Source organism: Electrona antarctica (genome assembly GCF_951216825.1).
Source record: "Electrona antarctica genome assembly, chromosome: 2".
Classification (NCBI taxonomy): domain Eukaryota; kingdom Metazoa; phylum Chordata; class Actinopteri; order Myctophiformes; family Myctophidae; genus Electrona; species Electrona antarctica.
This window is the reverse complement of record NC_136807.1, coordinates 21,516,074-21,539,048: the sequence shown is the minus strand read 5'-3', so window position 1 is coordinate 21,539,048 and position 22,975 is coordinate 21,516,074. Positions and strand designations below refer to the sequence as shown.

The following is a 22,975-nucleotide window of genomic DNA, read 5'->3' as shown; positions in this document are numbered from 1 at the left end:
CATTCATGCGAGTGGAAGTACTTAACGTTCCAAAAGTGAGATGAACCAGTTCTTTCACGACAAAGAACTGGTTAATTCCTTCAACTGGTTTCTCAGTTCCCCCTATGAAGTTTTGAGAGTGGTACGCTCACCTGTGAACAACACATGTGTGATACCCCAGAATATTTCCTTGCTTAGGCATTGCCTTTGTTCGGTAGCAGTGAAGAGCTCTACGACTCTAAAATAACTGGTAAAGCTAAATATATATTTTTTACGAATACAACATGTGTGAGACCCTGATTCAGATATAGCCTGAATTCCTGTTCTGTTCTTTGTCTATATAGAAGTGTCTATTTGTACGTCTCTAAATGTTTTTGATGAATTGAACATGGTGGACCCTATTGGAAACAAGTGTAATGCTTAATTGGGTCATCCACTCACAGTTAACAGCCTTTGTATTGAGTTTGTGCTTGAAATGTACTGTAATTCTGCAAACTGTTAATAAATATTTCAATCAATGAATCAAAAAGCCTTACCCCCAAACCCCCCCCCCCCCCCCCTTCCCCCCACACAGACACACACCAAAATCACAGTGTTAAGAGAGAATGTTGCTACAATTGTCTGATGCTAAACCACTCTAAGCAGGTTTAAGAGTGAAACCTCCCACAGACATGCAAGCGAAGCCAACAATAAGTCTCTAAATGAGTGACGATGTAATTGCCGATCCTGAACCCTCTGACCTCACCTTCACTATGCAGAATGTAGTCTCCTGAACTCCCTGCCTTTACCTTCACCATCCAGAAAATAGTCTCCTGAGTCCTCGGGTAATATCCACCCGGCACCAAGTTCACACTTACGCCTAGCTAGTTATAGACACTATACAAATGTCTTCTAAGTTAATACCTAACCTACACATTACTAAACTTTTAAAAGCTGGAGCAAAGTACTGAGGCTTTCCGTACTAAATGCTTATGCATGATGCCCGCGTGTATGTGTGTGTTTAGACTTCAAAACGACACATCAAAACGTGTCGTTAAAAAGAATTGTTTGGGTTCAGTCGTGAAGAAGTGAAGTGTTTTAATAGCACACGGATCTCTCAGTTTACTTCTGTAATTACAGATACAAACTAGATAAAGTGCCCCTCGGGGCACAGGTCTCCACCAGGCCAGGTCAGGTTATTGTGGCCTCCTGGTGGCGCTATAACAGGCCAATGTGAAAAGGGTGGGATATATTCCCCAGCCTAATGTGCGTGAAAAAGTTCACGTAAGTTACACGCTGCGTTCATGATTTGAGGCTTTTTGTTCAAAACGGGCCAATCCAGCAAACTTTGAAAGCCAATATTAGCCAATTAGGGATGGATAATGAGATATCGGACAGATCAGTCTTGAGTCTGACTATAGAGATACTGTGTAACGATTCGCGGGATTTTTGGACAGAATCTGGAGGAGTAATATCAAAAAATGTGTTTACAAAAGTCGGCCTCCTGGTGGCACTATAAAAGTCAAACATGAAAAATGCACGTCAAAGGTTTTCTAGGGAGTGTGCATGAAACGTTTCACGCACATCGGTGCAATTAGTGGTGGCTCTTATGGTGGCGCTATAACAGGCCGTTCTGGAAAGATTGGGGCAGATGTTCGTCGTTGGCATCCAGGGAGTGTGTGCGCGCAAAGTTTGGCATCGACCAGGTTAACGGTGTCGGAGATTAGCTGTACACAGACGTACGGACAGAGTGCTAAACATACTCTCTCCATGCCCTCAGCTGGTGGAGACAAAGATCAATGGATCAGATGATTCTTAAGTCACATTCATGCGACTATACATTACTACTGTATACAAACAGCCAATGCTACATTATGCATTAAATAGGGGTGGTGCAACATAACTTAGTAACTCACTAGTTACAAACTACCTAGTCGCTCATCATCATCTAGGAATGACTTTATGCCCTAGCATAGGATGTTTCCAAATGGGTTGTGAAGTCCCAACTAGAGGCTTAGTAGCAACTAGTTTTGTAACTAGTGAATTACAAAATGTTGTTGCACTACCGTAGATCAGGTGCAGGACAGGCAGCAGTATCACAATCATACTGGTTATGCTTGTATACAAAATTGTCAATGCACTTGCAGTGCGATCACAACCCTGTGCAATGCCCTACACATGGTGGATTTATATGATATCACCAATCACATTATGCATCAACCCAGTTGCATAGTAATGCGGGGCACACAAAGGGCTTGGGAGAAGCACACTGTTCACTGTTGTGCTGGAGGTCTACCGCTGTTCTCTTCACTATACCATCTCTCTTGAAGCAGAGTCTTGCATAAATGTCAACAATGACATCATCACAAATATCGTGATCTCACAATGTGCATAGAAGTGAGAGTGAGGTCATTTGTTATATTCAACGAATTCAATGATAGAATCAAAGCAGTCTTCCATTGTAAGTAGGAGTTAGTGAAGCGTAAAGGCTTGCGTAAATATTTAGTTGTTACTTAGAGATACGTTATACACGATACAACTAATTTGAGTAGTGCAACAGCTTTCATTTTAATAATGTGTAAGTCTTGACATAAAGGCCATTCATGCTATAACTAAGTTAAGTTTAACTAAGCTAAGTTTGAACTTTGGTGTGAGGTGGTGCAACTGGCTACTCTACTGAACCAACTGTCCTCAACGTCACCATCCAGAAAGTAGTGTCATGACTCATGAATCTTCTTGCCTCACCTTCACCATCCAGAATGTAGTCCCGTGGGAACATGATCCCGCAGCCCATGATGTCACCTTTGAAGCACCGGGGACCAAAAGCATCTCCAACACCACTACCGTGAAAGATCTTCCCATCATCTGTCAGAAAAAGAAAAGACAGACAGAGATAGATAGATTTTAAGCCCCTGCTTATAACAGGAGTGCTGCATTTTGGGAAACTCAGCTGCTTGGTGTTGCGTTGGCAATTTACCTTGCGCTTGCATGTGCAGCACTTTTCCCTGCCTGCCGAAAGCTAAAATATTGTGAACTCTGGCGTCTGGAAGCGTTTTTAGGCAAGCGTCATGGTGTTTTCAGCCGAGAAAAAACGCCCAGTGGACACGTGGCCTAACTTGGTCCGAGTAAACGGTCACAGACATAATTAGCAAAATCACTACTTTGGTTACCAATGGAGGGCATTTCTCTATGCTTAGAAAATACTACCAATGCAACTGAACATGACATGGTGAGTATAGACACATTTTTCCATCTTGAAAACTATTTACCTGAATGCACTACAATACATCATTCAACCTCACACTCCCAATTACCAAAAGGTGAAAATACTATTCATATATTCTTTTACAAACACCTCCGGTTCCTACATCTCTCAAGGACATCCCCTCCAAAAACCCAACATCATCATCCAGTGGGAACACATCGAAAACAACATACCGTAGAGTTGCGAGAGACAACAATGAGGAGGAAAAAAGGCAAAAGAAAAACATTGCAGAGGTAGCCTGCAGACAAGCTCTCCTCGAGCGCAGCGGCGTGGCTGCCGCTGGTAAATATTTATGGAGTTGTCATGGGACCCGTCCCCGGCTCAGGATACTGTTTAAACAATCTCTATCTGAGCACGGGGAGGGAGACACTGTATCATTACTGCTCCCATGCGGGCCCCTGTCACAACACCACACACTAGGCAAACACTGGAGCCACACCAGCACAGGAGCGGTGCAGGGTAAAAATAGCCGAGTCTGGTGGGCTTTGGAGTCTAACGTGTTAGCATTGGAGGTAACCGGTACAATAAAAATAATTTAGAATAATACTTCACATGCTTGAAAATATACAATAATTGGGACCCACAAACATTAAAATTTGCATTATTGGGAAGGTGTTTGTGTGTTAATGACTGCTGCAGGAAAGGGAGGCAATGCAGAGCAGCAGGTCAAGTCAGGGGTGGATTAGAGCGGCATGAGTTTAGACGTCCCCTTGTTATTGATGTGTCATTCTGCAGTTTATATCCAATTCTGTCTCTACACCATTAACTGAAAAAATGATGAACAGCTTTTGCTACTCTCCATGTAGCCTAAGGTGATGTAATCACCGACTGTACCTTTGAGGGTTGGCTGGCACTGTATCAAACAAGACACTTCATCAATCAATACTTTGGGTTTCAACACTAAAAATAAGTTTGAGAATACACAATAAAACACTTCTGGCATCATTTTAACGTTTACTCTGTTTTTTGTCTCCACCAGGCCAAAGGCATGGGGAGAGAGTATGTTTTTCACTCTTTCCGTGTGTGTGTGTGTGTGTGTGTGTGTGTTTGTGTCCGTCCGTCCGTCTGTTACCAGCTAATCTCCGGCACCGTTACCCCGGCCGATGCCAAATTTTTCACACACATGCCAACGATGAACCTCTTCCCCAGATTTTCCAGAACGGCCCGTTATAGCGCTACCAGGGGGCCGACTTTTGAAAAACTAATTTTTTGCTATTAATCCTCCAGATTCTGTCCAAAAACCCTGAAAATCGTTAAACACACTATCTCTATATTCATGTGTTCAAGCCGGATCTGTCCGATATTTCCATCCTAATTGGCCAACATTGGCTTTCAAAGTTTGCAGGATTGGCCCGTTTTGAACAAATCATGAAATCAATTTCATCTGAAATCATGAACGCAGCATGCAATTTACGTGAAATCTTTCACAGATTTTCCTACTAGGCTGAGGAGTATATCCCACCCTTTTCACATTGGCCTGTTATAGCGCTACCAACAGGTGGATTTTTGCAAAACACATTTTTGGAACAAAATGCCTCAAATCATCCAATTGCCATCGAAGGCGTAAGAAGAAATGGCACCCTTTTCACATTGGCCTGTTATAGCGCTACCAACAGGTGGATTTTTGCAAAACACATTTTTGGAACAAAATGCCTCAAATCATCCAATTGCCATCGAAGGCGTAAGAAGAAATGGCACCCTTTTCACATTGGCCTATTATAGCGCCACCAGGGGGCCACAACCTGACCTGCCCAAGGGGCCAGTGAGGCTTTCCAACGTTGAAGCACTGGGCCCTAGCGGTAAGAGGAGGGACTGCAGGCGGACCCGTGGAAGTATGACGAGGAAACCCTGTGCAGCTGGGCTTTAACGTTGAGCGCGTTTGCACTTCCGCATTTTGGGCACCAAATTTTGGTGCCCAAATCGAAAAAAGGCGGAAGTAGACGGTCCTTCCGGGTGCTTCAAAACGCCACTGAGCAACTTCCACTTCCGGGTGCTTCAAAACGCCACTGAGCAACTTCCACTGACATGAATAGCGCGGGGGGGGGGGGGGGGGGGGGCGGGGGCGGAGCTTCGCGCCAGATCAGTCTCTATCCTTTTATATATTCTATGGACCTGCCCTGGTGGAGACCTGTGCCCAGAGGGGCACTTTATCTAGTTTAATGTACTCCAGACAATTTTTACATTGCTCATTCAATATTTACTTTATCAGACAGGCCTATACAAACCCATTTAACTTCAACCTCATTGAAAAGACACATTACAGGTGCTGGTGACTTACTATTCTCTTTCTTTTTTCTTTTTATGAAAAGAATGCATAAAATAGAATAGAATAAATGTTGTATGTACAACAAAGTAATTGAAAAAGGAAAAAAAAGTCCCTTCATGAAGGTCCCTCAAGGTGGTCAAGGTCAATATCAGTTTTTTCAATGAATCTAGCATGGTTTGATGGGCTTATAGGAGGGAAGGTGTCTGACAAAATAAATATGAAATATCCAAACATTGAATCAAACAACGTAAACAATGACCCCAGAAGTGTTAAAGTGAAATACCCCTTTAAAGTTGGAGCCAGGTGGTTGAACTAGACTTAAAAAAAATCATTATGGGGATAAAATGTTTGCTCTGTGGGCATGGAACAGTAACATTTGGAGTTTAAATGTAACATTTTATTAATTTAGCACAAACAACATTTTACTGTATGCATGTCTAGAGCTGGTGTTGAAGATGATGTTAACTACTTTGCTAGGGGTTTGATGTAAAGCTAATCCTAGGGGCTACAATAGGGCTAGAACTGGAGCTGGGGCCAGGGCTGGAAACACCGGCTGGGGAGTGGAGAGGGCAGGCCCTCTGGCTCCTGAGCTGTTACAGAAACCTGGCTGGGGATGGAGTAAAACAGGGAATGGGAAAAAGGCACCGGCCTTCGTAACATGAGAGTTTGTCTGGAAAAGACTGTGCTTCCCTGCCCAGGGAACATTGACTTCACAGACTCCTAAAACATGAAATATAAAAAAATATATTATTCCAGAATACCACACAGAGGTTGCACATGTTCTTAACACTTTACTATAGAATCCACATGCGGCTGCCATATGATTTAAACTGCAATCAAAGATTTGAGCCGAGTTAATAATGGCCATTTTTGGCCCATATGGCTGGGAGGCCCTAGCTGTAAAATACATGAACCACATAATCAAAAATAAGTTTCTATAATCTTTGGTTAGACCTGCCAGACAATTGAGTAGTCAAGCTTGCTTATGTTGCGGTTTAACTAGGCCACAAGGTAGTAAATTTGGTCTTGCTTGCAATTGCATTATGATAGTAGTGAAGTAATAGTATTTTGTTGTGGTTGTTGGTTAAAGTAACAATTTTGTGAAGTAAAGGTTTCAATATACCATTGACTTGACTTTGTTCATCTGATGGCATGAGTAAAGGTGGCCTTACATTAGCCGATAATCGGGCATTTTTGACGCTCGAGGGGCCCCCGACCACTCAAAGCGCGATCGGCCCAATCAACATCAAGAATGTTTGATATTTGCTCTGCCCCGCTCCGATTATCCTGTAGTGTGTGGTGCTATCAGATTTCAGATTGAAAAAAAAAAAGGCTATTGTAAGGCCACCTTTAGCCACATGCATTGTTGGCTCTGCAATGAATATGAAGTAATATACAGTACCTGTACCACATTGTTGTTATAACCATTAGCCTGACACTGCCATATGACAAAAATAGATGTTCTACAAGCTCAAATAAAGTAAAATCTTGGCCTGGGCCGTAGCTCAACGGTCCAGGCACCTTGGCTGGTAATCCAGCTGGCAGTGTGCCACGGGATCGACTCCCGATCCCGACGGCCTTTACTGCATGTCCCCCCCCCCCCCCCCCCCCATCTCTCTCCCCATTTCCTGTCAGCCTACTGTCTTTCCCTCCATAAAAAATAAAGGCATTGTACAGGTCCATTTTGTAATTCAAGAGTTAAATTAAGACTCTGGATCTTACCATGTACAGTATGCTGCCACAATAGTTAGTCACTGAGACATTGCTTTGACAGTGATTCAATTAGGATCAGGTGAAACCACTGTACATACTGTACATGCTAAATTGAGCAACAAAGTTAGATTGTGTGGTAGTCATGATGGTGGCAGTGCACCAGCCCTGATAAGGGTGTTGAGTCACAATGTGTGAGTCATTGATGGGGGGCATTCTAAAAGGGACCTTTGCCAGGAAGTTGATAGAGTTAATGAGGCTTGCTGAGGAGCAATCACTGCCTGGATGGCTGGTTGCTCCTGACAAGGCCCACAACCCATTGACCTGTAGAAACACAACCCACAGCACCACCCTCACTGCCTGGATGCTCCTGACAAGGCCCACAACCCATTGACCTGAAGAAACACAACCCACAGCACCACCCTCACTGCCTGGATGCTCCTGACAAGGCCCACGGCCCATTGACCTGTAGAAACACAACCCACAGCACCACTCTCACTGCCTGGATGCTCCTGACAAGGCCCACGGCCCATTGACCTGTAGAAACACAACCCACAGCACCACCCGCACTGCCTGGATGCTCCTGACAAGGCCCACCGGCCCATTGACCTGTAGAAACACAACCCACAGCACCACTCTCACTGCCTGGATGCTCCTGACAAGGCCCACGGCCCATTGACCTGTAGAAACACAACCCACAGCACCATCCTCACTGCCTGGATGGCTGGTTGCTCCTGACAAGGCCCACGGCCCATTGACCTGTAGAAACACAACCCACAGCACCACCCTCACTGCCTGGATGCTCCTGACAAGGCCCACGGCCCATTGACCTGTAGAAACACAACCCACCGCACCACCCTCACTGCATGGATGCTCCTGACAAGGCCCACAGCCCATTGACCTGTAGAAAAACAACCCACAGCACCACCCTCACTGTCTGGATGCTCCTGACAAGGCCCACGGCCCATTGACCTGTAGAAACACAACCCACAGCACCACCCTCACTGCCTGGATGCTCCTGACAAGGCCCACGGCCCATTGACCTGTAGAAACACAACCCACAGCACCACCACACGGGACTAGAGGTCCTCACTGGGCCAGCTCCCAATATAAACAGGCCAGAGCCAGAGGTAAAGCGAGGAACAGCGGAAGCACAAAAGCAGAGGCCACAAAGCTCAAACTACAGAAGCTATAAGAGAACACGGATATGCTTGGCGGACATTTGTGTATGTATCTGGAATAATATTGTGAGTCAAATGATAGCCTTAGAAGTCAATAATATTTAATAATAATAATAATAAAGCCCAATAATCAATAAGGACATGCACATTTTTGAGTAGAAATTATAATACATACTGCAATGGCAAATTCACACTGACTGTAGTCAACCTGTTGGCTATGATACGCTATGACAGCAGCACCAACCCTTTATTTTTAAAAGCCAGTATGATAGAGCTATACCTGGACAAAAAAATACACATTACAACAGGAGTAGTGTCATGCATTTAGCATGGTATATGACAAAAAGGGTCCTGCAAGATTTGGTCAACATAAGTATATAAATTCCATACAAGGGATAGTTTGGCAGACCTTTAGACTTATGGATACAGAGCTAAAACCCATAAAAGTCAACAACACAGCTAACAAACTGCATAGAAACACCTTTTCGCTGCATTCTTGGCTCATGCCAAGCATTGGAAAGTAAGGTAATAAAGTTAAAGCGTTCCTCCTTTAACAGATCCTGCTGTGGTTACGTGCCTTGCCATATATAATGTTTGGGTGTATACGTTTTGTATTCACAGTCTGCCAAGGAGTGTATGCGTGCAATTTCTGAGGTTCTCGAGCTGCTCCATGAAAAATCAAGGCTGCGTGGAGGAGTTGCGAGGAGCCGTGTTGGGGAAAGTAAAAAATATATATACATAACTTTGAATTAAAAGTAAGTTATATTCCACAACTACTTTCTGTGCACAGTCCTGAATTTACCATACATGATTAATAATCAATAAATAATACATTATATATTTCTTCACTTTCACAAACATTACTCAAATTAAGCCTAGTCATTAAGACTAGTCATAATATTAAATAGAATAGTGCAGGCTAATCAGAATAGAGAAGAATGACACAATAGTGTTTAGCAGACTAAATTTCAATGTCAGCATCCTCTATTGGTGCAGTATATATATTTAAAAGAAAATCCAATAAAAGTCTAAATAGTGAATGGTGAGCATTAATGTGTTAGCTTAGCATAATGTCCCCCTCCATTCCCCCTTTTTCTACAGTTAACTCTTCTTGGAGGCATGATTTGAACATACCGTTTGTTATACAGTATGTGCAGAACTTGCTTCTCTGAACTTCCTAAAAATCTGAGTCTAAACACTTTGCTTTGAGCAGAGGTGGTGGATGTGGTGCGATGCCTGTGATTAAAAAGCACACCCGTGTGAAGTGAGTGGTGCAACTCCGTTTGAGGGTCCCCGGGGGGTCCTCAGAACTTCGAGACCCACAGGAACGTCAGAGTGAATCAATCTCTATATAATCAATCTTTATAGTTATTCCTCAACAGTTAGTTGCACCACTCAGTTCACACGGGTGTGATTTTTATTTTATATTTCTACTATTTGTCTATTGATATAGCAGACCACGTGTCAATTTCATATACACATTTCATGTCCAAAAATCGATCATGCCGGTCGCCTTTAGACAGTGTACTTTGATATGTTCTGTGATTGCCGTCATTATTTTTGTTTGATATTTACTTATTTGGGTAAAATATATATTTGTTCTGGTTTCCGGAAGTTGGTTACGTAATTTCCGGTGCCCTGCCCTTATATGGGTATCTTTGACAAGGCTCACACAAGCATGATATGCTTCCGTCTGTGCTACAGGCAGACGGATGTTTGAAGACAGCGTGTCACAAGTTTAAGGTTCGTTTTGTTGTTTCTGCATCAATGGTTTAAGTTATTTGTCAATATTTGAGTTATATGTTGTATTTCATGATGAGGTTTATTGATCATTTTGTTTCTTTTCAGTTTGCATGGTTGTTTGTGTTCATATGGGTTCCAAAACCACTTCATTCCCTTTGATCCTACGTGTAGCCAGTAAGGCTGTCCCCAAACATTCAAGGTTCGAATGTCCGCTCGTTAGGGTTGGCACTCGAATCTTAATTAATGGGCTTGAACCATTCGTTTTTTTTTTTTTTTTCTTTTTTTTTAATAAAAAATATTATTATTTTTTTCCTTTTTTATTAACTCGAAAATATATCTCGGCGAGAATGCGATATGAGCATGTAAAAAAAAGTAAGTTTCTAGTGCATTCCTGTCAGAAGTTATGATTTTTTAAAGAAATATCTCCTTGTTCTGTCCCTCTCCAAAATCTCCCGTGCACATTAATTTGGTGATTGGCCTGCAGCTGAGGTGATTGACCTTTCTCACCTTGTTCTGTGAGAACAAAAGAGTTCCATTGAATGGAATGTCTGACGCGTCTCTCTCACACACACAGCCATGATATATTAGCATAATATGCTCTCTAGCATCACATAGCGCCATTAACCTGACTCCGCCAGATGGGGCAGCAGAGAGTACACTGGGTTCCCCCCTCCTGCTCCCATCTGGGAACTTTCAGGCAGACTCGATGCTCCGGCCACAAAACGGCCCTGGCCAATCAGCGGCAGCTAGAGGCGGGATCAAGGCATACACAGTGCTGCCTTGATCCCGCCTCTAGCTGCCGCTGATTGGCCAGGCCGTTTTGTCTTTTGTCATCGAGTCTGCCTGAGAGTTCCCAGATGGGAGCAGGAGGGGGGAACCCAGTGTACTCTCTGCTGTCCCATCTGGAGGAGTCAGGTTATAGCGCCATAGCCTATTGGCAAAAAGCAGTGAACTCTGATCATTGTTAAGCAAAACGGTCACGGTGACTGTGCCCACTTCAATGCGCTTCTGAGAATACAGGTGGAACAAATTAACGAGTGACAGCTAACGAGCTGCCTGCCAGCAAGCTCACATGAGCTTGCAGATCAGCTGTTTTCGCGGAGCTACTTGACGCTGTGTGTGTGTGTGTGTGTGTGTGTGTGTGTGTGTGTGTGTTGGGAGAGACGAGAGAGCGGGGGAGACGCGCTGCGCTCTGATCGAGACGGATATCTCAAAGGTTATTTTTAAAATGAATTAGAAACAAATGGTCCGGATGTTCACTCGAAAATTCCTGCCGAAGTTCGAGTCCTAAAAAAAGGGCTAGGGTACAGCCTTAGTAGCCAGTGAGGTGAATACTTGTTTATGTGCATTTTATTTCATTATCTTTATGTGTTTTATGCTTTATTGTTCTGACTGATGCCTGATCACTGTTCATTGTGTTTACAGTTTTAACGTTGTTGTTGTGGCTTATTGAAAGAAGGCAATAAATAAAGCCTGCAGCACCAGTACTACAGAACTGACTCGTTTTTAAGACATCACTGGGAGTGACAGTCAAAACTCAGCGCTGAACTCCACCTGCGTTGAGCCAAACTCAGCCGTACATGACCGACGGCAGTCCCGGGTCGTCCAGTCAACCACCAGACGACAGCATACCGATCCGGCACAGCGAAGCAGCGGGCCCGGCCGGACCACTGCGACTCGCGCCGCGTTCAGTGTTTACACTCCAGCTGCTGCCTGCTTGGTGAACCACCGCAGGGACCCATTGAACTAAGAAAGAAACCATGCTTGCTGATAAAGGACACGTTTGTTTGTCGCCTACGAGAGGTAACATTGCACACGACACTTTAAGCGTTCCAAATGGAACAAAGACTGTGGTGCTATGCTAACTAATTTAAGCCACAAGGGAATCTAAAGGGCCAGAAGCACAACCAGGAACCAGCACAAACTAAAGCCACCTCAGAACCATCGTACCACAAGTTACATGATGCTGTACAATGAAAAGTGAACGTTGGATAAAATGTACATTAATATTTTAAGATGACTAATCAAGTATCATGTTACAGTTATCATTTGACTGCAAATGTCTGGCCAAAGTTGACTCGCATGTTTGTGCACTATATTTACAGAAAGGAAAATGGTTACACAAGTCTTGTAAAGGTTAAAGCAAAGGTCTAATTGTTGTGAGCCAGAATGTTGGCATTATGAATTTATTAACACTTAGGCAGAATAAGTGTCAGGGGTATTTTTGTACACTGCTTGACTGTCGTATGCTAAAAGGTTGCACTGCTTCAAGAGGAACAAGGTCTATGTCAATCCTGCTTCGATGTGTATTTAAAGAGGGAAAATCCCAAAGATGGTGATTTGGTGGGAGTGTGACTGCCGTCATGTCATTATTTTTGTTTGACATTTACTTATTTGGGTAAAATATATATTTGTTCTGGTTTCCAGAAGTCATTTCCGGTGCCCTGCCCTTATATGGGTATCTTTGACAAGGCTCACACAAGCATGATATGCTTCTGTCTGTGCTACAGGCAGACGGAATGTTTGAAGACAGCGTGTCACAAGTTTAAGGTTCGTTTTGTTGTTTCTGCATCAATGGTTTAAGTTATTTGTCAATATTTGAGTTATATGTTGTATTTCATGATGTGGTTTATTGATCGTTTTGTTTCTTTTCTCTTTATGTGCTTTATGCTTTATTGTTCTGACTGATGCCTGATCACTGTACGGACGACTTAACACATGTGTAACATTAACACCATACTGTCTCCAGGCCCATGACAAAACCAACGTATTTTCAATAGGGTGACCACATCTTTTGGGGGCCTGTGCACTGAGCCTGAGCTCTCCGTGAATGAATGAAAATGCCATAATTCCACCATTTTCGTGTCGTGACCAATGGGAAGCATATTGTATTGTCTGCAAAGCTGGCACTTATGTGTCCACCACAAATCAAGGTTCTTTACACCTGCAAGCTCATATAAACACTGCAAAGCCCAAGACAGCTGTGCGAGGTGAGCTCTTCTGCGAATTAAATTGACCAAATATGTTGCACAACCTGGCAAAGTAAACCATATGGTGGTTTGAAGAATGAGTAATCTCTCTTTTTCAAGATAAGCCAAATATTTAAGAGATATTATTTTATTTAGTTACAAAGCTGAATATTCATACAGAAGTCAAGAGGCATACTTTAAATCAGTGGTTCTCAAAACTTTTAATTTCAAGGACCCCATAACAAAAGAGGTTCCATTTGTACACTTTCAGAGTTACCTGTAAAGGTACTCGCCTATTAGTTTGCATTGCACAGTGCGCTCAGTGAACGCGGCCGATATTTTTGCCATATTGCCCACCCCTATGAATGCAGTGCCGATCTGATCAGTCAGATCGGCGGTGGCACGTAGGTGTGGGGGCCGTGTAGCGGCCCAAACTTCTAGTAGGATACCATGTTAAACATCATATTAAGCATAGCAGAGTATTTATACATGGAGGGGGATTCAAAAATAAATATATAATTATATATATATATACACACCATATATATATATGTTTCTGAAAGTAATGCATTACTTGACAGATAAACTGTAATAACATTACCCAGTTTGTAAAAGTAATGTGTTATAGTACATTGTTACTTGTGAAAGTAATATTATTACCTATTGCATTACTTAGGTCATTCGTTACAACCAACACTGGCGAAGAGGCGCTGCGACCAGCGAAGAAGAGGCCCCGGCCCTGCTGATCTTAAGTAGCTGGACCAGAGCCGGCGCCTCAACCCAAGCATGGGAAGGCAAAAACCCCATACGCACAGCGTGGAAAACCACATACATCATTTTAGTCTCTAACAAATAAGATTAATGGGAGCTGTGCTGGGGCGTGCACATTTCTGTGGCATCCAGCACACAGCAGCCAAACCAGGCAGACCGCAGCGCTAGACCTTTGGGACTGGCACGGTGAGACTGCCTGAATGACTGGCCTCGTCCGTCACTCAGCACAGATGCATCATCCACAGCCCAAGTGGGACACACGGCATCAAGTGGTATTAGTATTAATGTATCCCAGTATGAAATATACCCTCGTTGGGGGAAGTACAGGAATTTAAGAGTATAAACATTAACTCCAAACATGAGCGGAATGCACAACGGGTATGAGAAAGTCTTATGATAGTTGATTAGAAGGTCAACCAAATGGAAGCATATAGAACTTTGCCTAAAAATACAATTCTATACTTTTTCTCAAATGATACTGCACTGACAGTTTCATGAATATTACATTGTGTGGTTGGTGTGTGTGTGTGTGTGTGTGTGTGTGTGTGTGTGTGTGTGTGTGTATCATTTTAAGGCAAATCCCCTTGTGCAGACCTCAACAATGTGATCCCTTATAAGCAGGGAATAGCAGATAACAGTCAGCTCGCTCACTCAGATCCTGATAGTGACAGTAGCACAGCAGATTGGCAGACAAAAACTAGTGTGGCCTGTTCACAATGATAACAACCACCAAGCTAGTGCCTCCTGCTACCTCCCTGTCACAGCAGCTGCATGTGACAGGTTATCTCGTAGCACTGATAGCGGTGGGGTGCTGAAGTCTAGGAGAGCAGCCGTGAGGGAGGCTTGGGCAGATGCCTTTAGCGATAGGGGCTGTTGTCATAAACAACCAGGTCTGTGCATAGGAGGCATAGCTTTAACGCGTGTTTTGTTGGGGGAGGGGGGCTCCGTGTTGCTCCCACAGAGAGCGATTGAGATTGAGATAGTTCAAACTCTACCGTTGTCTGCTTTATCCCCCGTCTGTGCTGGGCACCTCAACATCCAGATGAGATGGTGCCCTGAGATGTTGGATTTCTAAAAACAGCAGATAGGAGTATTCACAGGAAGTTATCTGATCGAAATATGACTAAACTGTGTCAGGAGGGATTTCACATAATACGAGAAGAGGAAGAGAGATGCAGAGATGACAGAAATTAACTATATGAACGCTAGTGTCGCTATACTGGGCAAACATTCACTGAACTGATTTTCGGCAGATCATTTGGCTGAAATTTGGTGTAGAGGGGACAAAAGAGTGGGCCAAGTAGTACAGACACCCGGAGGACCCTGGTCAATGAAGTATGACTCTGAGAGACAGAGAGAGAGAGAGAGAGAGAGAGAGAGAGAGAGAGAGAGACAGACAGACAGACAGACAAAGACAGAGAGAGACACAGAGAGAGAGAGAGAGAGAGAGACAGACAGACACAGAGAGAGAGAGACGGAGACCTCACCTGCATGGTAAGCCACTGATCCTCGGCTCCAGCCGGGGTGCCTGTTCTTGGGGTAGTCCTGAACAAGAAATACAATATAATATTTGATCATGTCACAGTTGCAAACAACAAAAGAAATACATATTCAGCTGTGTACTTGTACAGTACTTACACTGAAGCACATAAGAGTCACCCTTTCAATGTTTCAGTTTTAGAGTGTGTGTGTGTGTGTGTGTGTGTGTGTGTGTGTGTGTGCGTGCGCGCACACACGCACGCACATGTGTGCGCGTGTTCCTGCTCGTTCCCAGTACTTAACAATGTGTCTTAACTGTCTGTCTTTCTGTTGGTCTACCTTTCACCATGCCAACAGAAATAATCAGTGGGCCAACATTTTGGATAAGATCAGAGAGTGACTCAGAGGTAATTACTAGATATGTTTATCGGCCCTCTCCACTGCACCTCCATTAGCCCAAACACACACTACCAAATAGGATGAGTAGGAAGTAGTGAAGAGCCATGCCACTCAGCTCTCCTTTCATCTCAATTTATCTCACAATTGATCTCATAACACAATTCTACATGGTGTGGAATTGGCTTAACGACCAAATGTTGATTGTACAACACAAAAATAAGTAATAAGTTGTCAATTCACAATCAAAGACACCCAATCATACCAACAATGCCCCAAAAACACAGGTTCTGCAGTGAGTCACTGTAAAGACAAATGTTGATAGACAGCAAAAAAAAAGGTTGACTATGTTTTTCCATACAGAGTGATGGTAATGGTAAAACATTTGCTGGCCTTCTCTCCTAAAATAGAACTATTGAGAGGGATGTTCCAAAACAGACAGAAGATGGAGGTTAGGAGACAGACAGAAGGAGAGGGGCTCCACAGCATCCAGGACATTGGGGAAACAGCCGCAATCCTGTCTGACAACCCCATTGGGGACAGAGGTACAGGAAATGGAGACGGATAGGGGGTGAAAAGAAAAAGAGCGAGAGAGAGAGAGACACAGACCGGGATACCGGCAGAGGAAGACAGAGAGACGGGGAGGAATGCAGCTACCGCTCCAAGCCTCCAAACCGTTGATCCGCCAAGTCTGCTCCTCTTTCCCCTCATGTCAACCACAAGCCCGAGGATTCAGTTGACTGGCCAGCATGCAGGCTGGATCTCCGGCGGAGGAACAGATGACTTTCTTGAGGGGGGGGGGGGGGGGGGGGGGGTCCCACATCTCCTCCCCTCCCCACTCTGGGACTCATGGATCAATGATTCACAGGAGGCTCATTTAATCAGTGATTTAGTGCCATATACTTTAACAAGACAATATTAAGAATGGATAAAACAACTAAGGGGATGATTTATAATGCTCTGCGTGAGCCACAGACTTGCATCTGAAATATGGATGATACCATGATAAAGCCTGTTTTCAGTGCCGTCGTCTCAGTCATTTCGGTGTCCATCATCCTCAGTTCAACAAGTCTACACAGTACATAGCGCACACACTTAGCCTTTATCCAAACATGGCTTCAGTGTATGAAAAACTAAAGCGGCATTCAAGCCCTTAATCTGAGCAGTCAGTCATACAAAGAAAAGACATGGCTAAGACAGCCTACAATATCTCTTGACATGCCGGGCTGGGTCCTGCTGGAATTGTTTAAATATAATATATACAGAACATATGACACGATTCATCACCACTGATGCCAGTTCTAAAGCGTTACTATTTTCAGTACCTTTATTTTGTGACAGACGATTATTTAATAGTACTTGCCTGGCTCTTTTCTGAATAGAACAATGTTCTCTATAAAGTACGTGTAGGGCTAGGGTATGCATTTTTGTATGCTCAAATATCTTACTTTTACTTCTTTCTATCCCCCTTTTTCCTTATTCTTTGTATAATCTATAACTAATAATTTAGGTAATTGTGTTCTCAAAATTTGAGGGCGGAATCGTCCGCACGTATTGCGCGCTGTATATAATTTTGCTGTATATCATTTTGGCAGATAGAGGGGGGGAGAGAGAAGGGGGAGAGAGGGGAGCAGAGAGAGAGAGAGAGGAAAGAGAGAGAGAAAGAGAGAAGACCCCTTATTGTTTTCGTAAGGGTTCCGCCATTTTTCAGTATGTGCAGTTCTATGCTGTAGTTTTCCACAAAAGATTATGTTTTAGACGGCCCACCACGGTCCCGTCGCTAGTCGCGTTAGAATTAATCATACCTCCCGTTGTTGTCGATCGCCTCGGGAGTGTTTTGGCTACATCAAGCTACTTCACATGTGTAAATGTGTAAACGTTTTTTTTAAAGATTATTTTTAATGAACCCTACAAATAAAATCTTCCCCCCAAGGCATACCTAAGTCAAAAAAGTTTGGGAACCCCTGATGTAGATGATTAACAATAATTGTTGATAAGGGTCCATTTGGTTACTAACTCCATCTTTTGGATGAGGACCACCTGGAACCCCCTCAAGGACCACTGGTGGTCCCTGGACCAGTGTTGAGCCAATTGATCATCATAGCAACCCCAGCCTACGCCTGAATAGGTAAATTCCAAACACCTGCTAAATCCTCCAAACCTGTATCTTGATTGACATCAATCTCCAGTCTCTCAGTCATGCAGCTACACAGACACATCCCAGGCACACTTTGGTAGGCCTATAGCCCTGTCCTGTTTGGATGACATTATCCAAAAGATTTTCATTAAAAAAAAGAGGAAAAAAAGAAAATGATTATCGATTATTAATTTTAATAATCGATTTCGGGTCCCATCAACGATTATTGATTAATCGGACCCATCCCTCAGCTACATCCGGGATAGCCTGGCCAATCAGCGGCAGCTAGAGGCGGGATCAATGCATACAGCGCTGCCTTGATCCCGCCTCTAGCTGCCGCTGATTGGCCAGGCCGTTTGGTGGCCGGAGCATCAAGTCTGCCTGAGAGTTCCCAGATCTGCTGCCCCATCTGGCGGAGTCAGGTTTGTATAGTTCCCCTTTATATTGAAACAGGTCATTATGTTGGGCTAGATGAAGAAGATCGAATCTGCCAAATGTGTGATCTCAATGAAATAGAGAATGAGTATAATTTTGTGTTGTATCGTCCTTTTTTTGGTGCGGTTAGAGAAGCGTTGTTTAATAATATAAACTATGTTAATATGATGGATATGAATGATGCACAACTTATTAACCGTTTGTTTGAGAAAGACTTATTTAAATTGGCAAATTATCTAGAGAAAGCCTGGGACCTGAGGAAAAAGGCCATGTACAGCCATTAAGGGATATGTATGCTAGTTACGGTGCATTGTTTTATGTTTTGTTTTGAAGAAGAACTAAGTGTATAACTGTTTATTGTAACTTGTGTGAAAAGGTGTCATATAATCCCATGAGGGATGGGCCACAAGGTGGCATGACACTTAAATAAATAAAATCATTCATTCATTCATTCATCCATAGCATAGGACAAACCTCGACTTTGAGTCAGTACATAATGTTTAACATTTGGTCTGGTCAAATTTAACATGAACTTTTGAACTCTCGGTTACTATCCCTGCTGGGCTGTAGAAGCCATTAGTAAAAATGCACGCTGCTTCCAAGAACAACAAACAGTAGCGTTATGAGTCCACAGCAGAGCAGAGTGAGGGCCTGCAATATCAGATCCCCAGCTGCTATATCGCTGTTATCGCAGGAGCCTGCATTTCCACCCTGTGGTAGAGTAAACAACCAGTACTAGAGGAGAATGGAATGGTGGCAGTGAGGAGAGGAGAGGTGCCCATGCCCCCCTAGAAGCAGATACGCATCATTCACTACCGCTATCTTCCTGGTCATCATAGAGCCATCTAAAAATAACACAAAAACCAGGGATTACCACATGTGTAGTGTACAGGAGTGGCTATGGGTAAGGAGCATGAGGGAGAGAAAGTGTGTCTGTGTGTGTGTGTGTGTGTGTGTGTGTGTGTGTGTGTGTGTGTGTGTGTGTGTGTACGCGCGTTTACGTGCAAACTTGTGCCCACACAGTCTCAGCTATAGGGGTTTGGGTATGGCTGCACTGTATGTCGGCATCTAATGCAGTTATCAGGTTGTGGCATTTGTGTGTATGCCTGTATGGACCTATAGTACACATTTATCACATGTGCAAAATCTAACTGAACCCACGCACTATATATACACACACTGTACATACAAACATTTTCATGTCAAAGGTTAAGGTACAGTATGTCACAAATTCACATGTATTTTTGTGGACGAAACTACAGAAATGAAATTATGAGAGCGTTTCATAATGCTGTTACACTGCCAGGAAAGACTGGAGGCACAGAGACCGTACTCATACAGTACCTCTGATGTTATGTTACGTGCACTTTGTGCACAACATAGCCAACTATGACATGGAGTATCGTTGGTAAGTGTGCATATGTGACAGTTTCTGACCGAGGCTAAGTGATTTCTTTTTCAACGTTTCTTTTCATGTCATGTCATATGAAAGCAGGGAATCATAGCTTCAAATTGACATTGGTTGTTCAGTTTGACTGACCAGTTTTAGAGATATGGCTTATAGAGTAATGTCTTGCAGAAAACAGCGAGTTGAGAAAACAGGCTTGAAAGGGTCACTTCTGTGGTCTCTAACATTACAACTAGCTACATGTTTAAGCATTTATTTCATATCTACATGTCAATTTTAGCTCTGACATTTATTTCAGACATGCTCTAGTATGTGAAGAGTCTGCCTGTGCCATTACCTCATTTTGGATAAAAAGAACTGAACAAAAAACAGTCTTGTATCAAAATAGTCCGGCAGTCGAGGTGGACGGGTGGGAAATTTGGTATATAGCCTTTTTTATTGGCCTAAAATATTGTATATATACATACATTCATGAATCCACTTGCTGACCGGCTGAAAGTATTGGGCAATTCTTGTGACCGTACCATTAACACTGTACCTCCAGCACGTCCAAAACTCAGCTGCCCGCCTGCTCACAAGTACACACTCCAGAGACCACATCACACCCGTCCTCCACGACCTACACTGGCTCCCCGTCAAACAAAGAATCCACAAACAAAATCCTGCTCACCACCTACAAAGCTCTCAATAACCTGGCTCCCCCCTACCTCTCGGATCTTCTCGAACCCTAAACCCCCTCCCGCCCCCTCAGGTCCAGTGAAGCCTCAGGTCCAATCATCTCAGAGTTGCCCCCTTCCCTCACTTAGCCTCTCATGTTTTTAACCTAGCACTGACATTTTACTTGCCTTCTTGTTTTTATTTTTGTTTCTTGAATTAAAGTTGTTCCTACTGTTTTATGTAAAGCGCTTTGGGTACTTAGAAAAGCGCTATATAAATCTGAGCTATTATTATTATATCCAATGACAGGCAAAAATGTCAAATTTTCCTTTTGCTTTAAGTACCATGTGACATGTCAAACTAGGGGGTTTTAATGATTCTGAATCCATTCCAAGCATTAGTTTTGCACAAAATATACTCCTTGGGCTTAAAACGACCGTAGACATCATGACAAATGTGATGAGGTCAGCACATTTTGGGAAAGTGGCTATGGCTGCTTTTAGCCCAAGGAGTGTATTTTGTGCAAAACTAATGCTTGGAATGGATTCAGAATCATGAAAAACCCCTAGTTTGACATGTCACATGCTACTTAAAGCAAAAGGAAAATTTGACATTTTTGCCTGCCATAGGATGTTAATGGTAGGGTCACAAGAAACCCCTATAAAAAAGATTGCCCAATACTAACAGCCGGTCAGCAAGTGGATTCATGAATGTATGTATATAGACAATATTTTAGGTCAATAAAAAAATACTATATACCAAATTTCCCACTTTAAACAAAAGAAGCCTGTCGGCTGCCGGACTAAAAAGAGTCACTATGTGTATGAGCGCTGCACACTGGCCAAAGAGTCACTATGTGTATGAGCGCTGCACACTGGCCAAAGAGTCACTATGTGTACGAGCGCTGCACACTGGCCAAAGAGTCACTATGTGTATGAGCGCTGCACACTGGCCAAAGAGTCACTATGTGTACGAGCGCTGCACACTGGCCAAAGAGTCACTATGTGTACGAGCGCTGCACACTGGCCAAAAAGGACATCTTGGCACAGACAAGGCTCCTTTGTTCTCTCACAAATAGATCTCAGTAGAATAAACACCTTCACCGGCACTGAAGACAGAATAGTGCGAAGGAATGCTGCATCATGGGAGGAAGAGGAAGAGAGAGCTTTTTCCCAGGACCAAGGCCCGGGGCAAACCAGGACAGAGGAAACCAGCCATTCCTCATTCTACTGTGGGTGTGCGCAAATATGGATCTATTAATCACATTTATATCAATGATGCATGTATGGGAGAGAGAAAGAAAGGGAGAGAGAAAACAGAGGGGGGGAGAGAGAGAGAGCCCAGTCTGGAGAGAAGATGAAAAATCACACTGGTGTGAAGTGAGGGGCACTCTTATCATCATAGATCATCATACTCCAGCCAAACACATTTGGCGTCCTCACTTTTCTGTCCTCACCGTTTATCTTCACTTTTTAAGAGCTCAGCCAATCAATCATCACTATGGGTTACACACGCACACACAAAGCTGGGCATAGGCGGGGCTAGCGCCACTCAAACACTGGAAAGACAAACTGAGAAAGCAACCTTATTCACAGATTGAGTAGTGGCTGTGTTTCCCCTATATGCATACCACAGTATGATATTTAGTAGGCTGCCGTGAATAGAAAAAAAAATGGCAAAAAAACAGCAAAAGACTGCAAATAAAATGTCGCCCGCGCATGTGCACGAGTACGACACATGCATGCGCACTGCACGAGCGTGCATGCGTGAAAGATCCCCTCCACACTATCAGCTTCTGGCTCTCCATCTCAACTCTCTCTCTCTCTTTCTCTCTCCCTCGCTACCTGTCTTCTTCCGCATCATACATTCTCTGTGTTTCAGCCATTGTTCTTTCCCCTTTTTATTTTCGCATTCCTAATCACTTCCCGGAACACTCTTCTTCTAGGCCATCGGCTCCCTCAACGCCAGCCTCGTCACCTTCCTCTAGCCTTCTATCAACCCACAATGAAGTCTAGATCGCTCTTTGTCCCACAGTCCCTATAGCAACCGATGTGTGTACACAGGATGCAAAACAAGCACGCTACAATGCATACAGTATGCATGCTCTACATACGTTAATCTAGACTCTTATCTTCAGAGGAAGGAGAGCCAGTTAGAGAGAGCAAGGGGGTGTGGTGGGGTCAAAGCAAACTTAGATTATACTTAATTTTCCCCTTCCAGCACATGCAGTATATACTTCATAACTAACACCTCAAGAATATACACTGACGTACCGCGAACGTGAAGCAACGTCGTCCATCCCTCCTATATTCGCTTACAGAGTCTATTTGAGCGAGGTTTCGCGGCCTCAAACACTTTTATTGGTTGAGATCTACACACTATACTATTCCTTGGTTATTTGATTGGTTCAAGCTACATCGCAGCGCATTGGCCGGCGCTTCATATCAGGACAGTTTTGCGTGTGATATCGCTGTTGGAACGGGTTCCAAAGATCAGCGATTGCCTGCAACTTTGCCAGTAACTGACTTTCAGGAACTAATGTATCTCAAAATATCAGCCAGCCAATAAGTGGACACCCTTCTCACCCAAATAGAAATTAA

General features: G+C 43.5%; 1 protein-coding gene across 1 annotated transcript in view; it reads right to left on the bottom strand.

Moving 5' to 3' along the window:
• The window catches only part of spryd3 (SPRY domain containing 3), a 65,543-nt gene that overhangs the window by 3,912 nt on the left and 38,656 nt on the right, over window positions 1-22,975 (bottom strand). The window contains exons 8-9 of the mRNA XM_079529623.1: window positions 15,351-15,408; window positions 2,704-2,823 (exon numbers count right to left, since the gene is read on the bottom strand). Coding sequence (XP_079385749.1) covers window positions 2,704-2,823; window positions 15,351-15,408 — 178 coding nt within the window. The remainder of the gene's footprint in view (window positions 1-2,703; window positions 2,824-15,350; window positions 15,409-22,975) is intronic.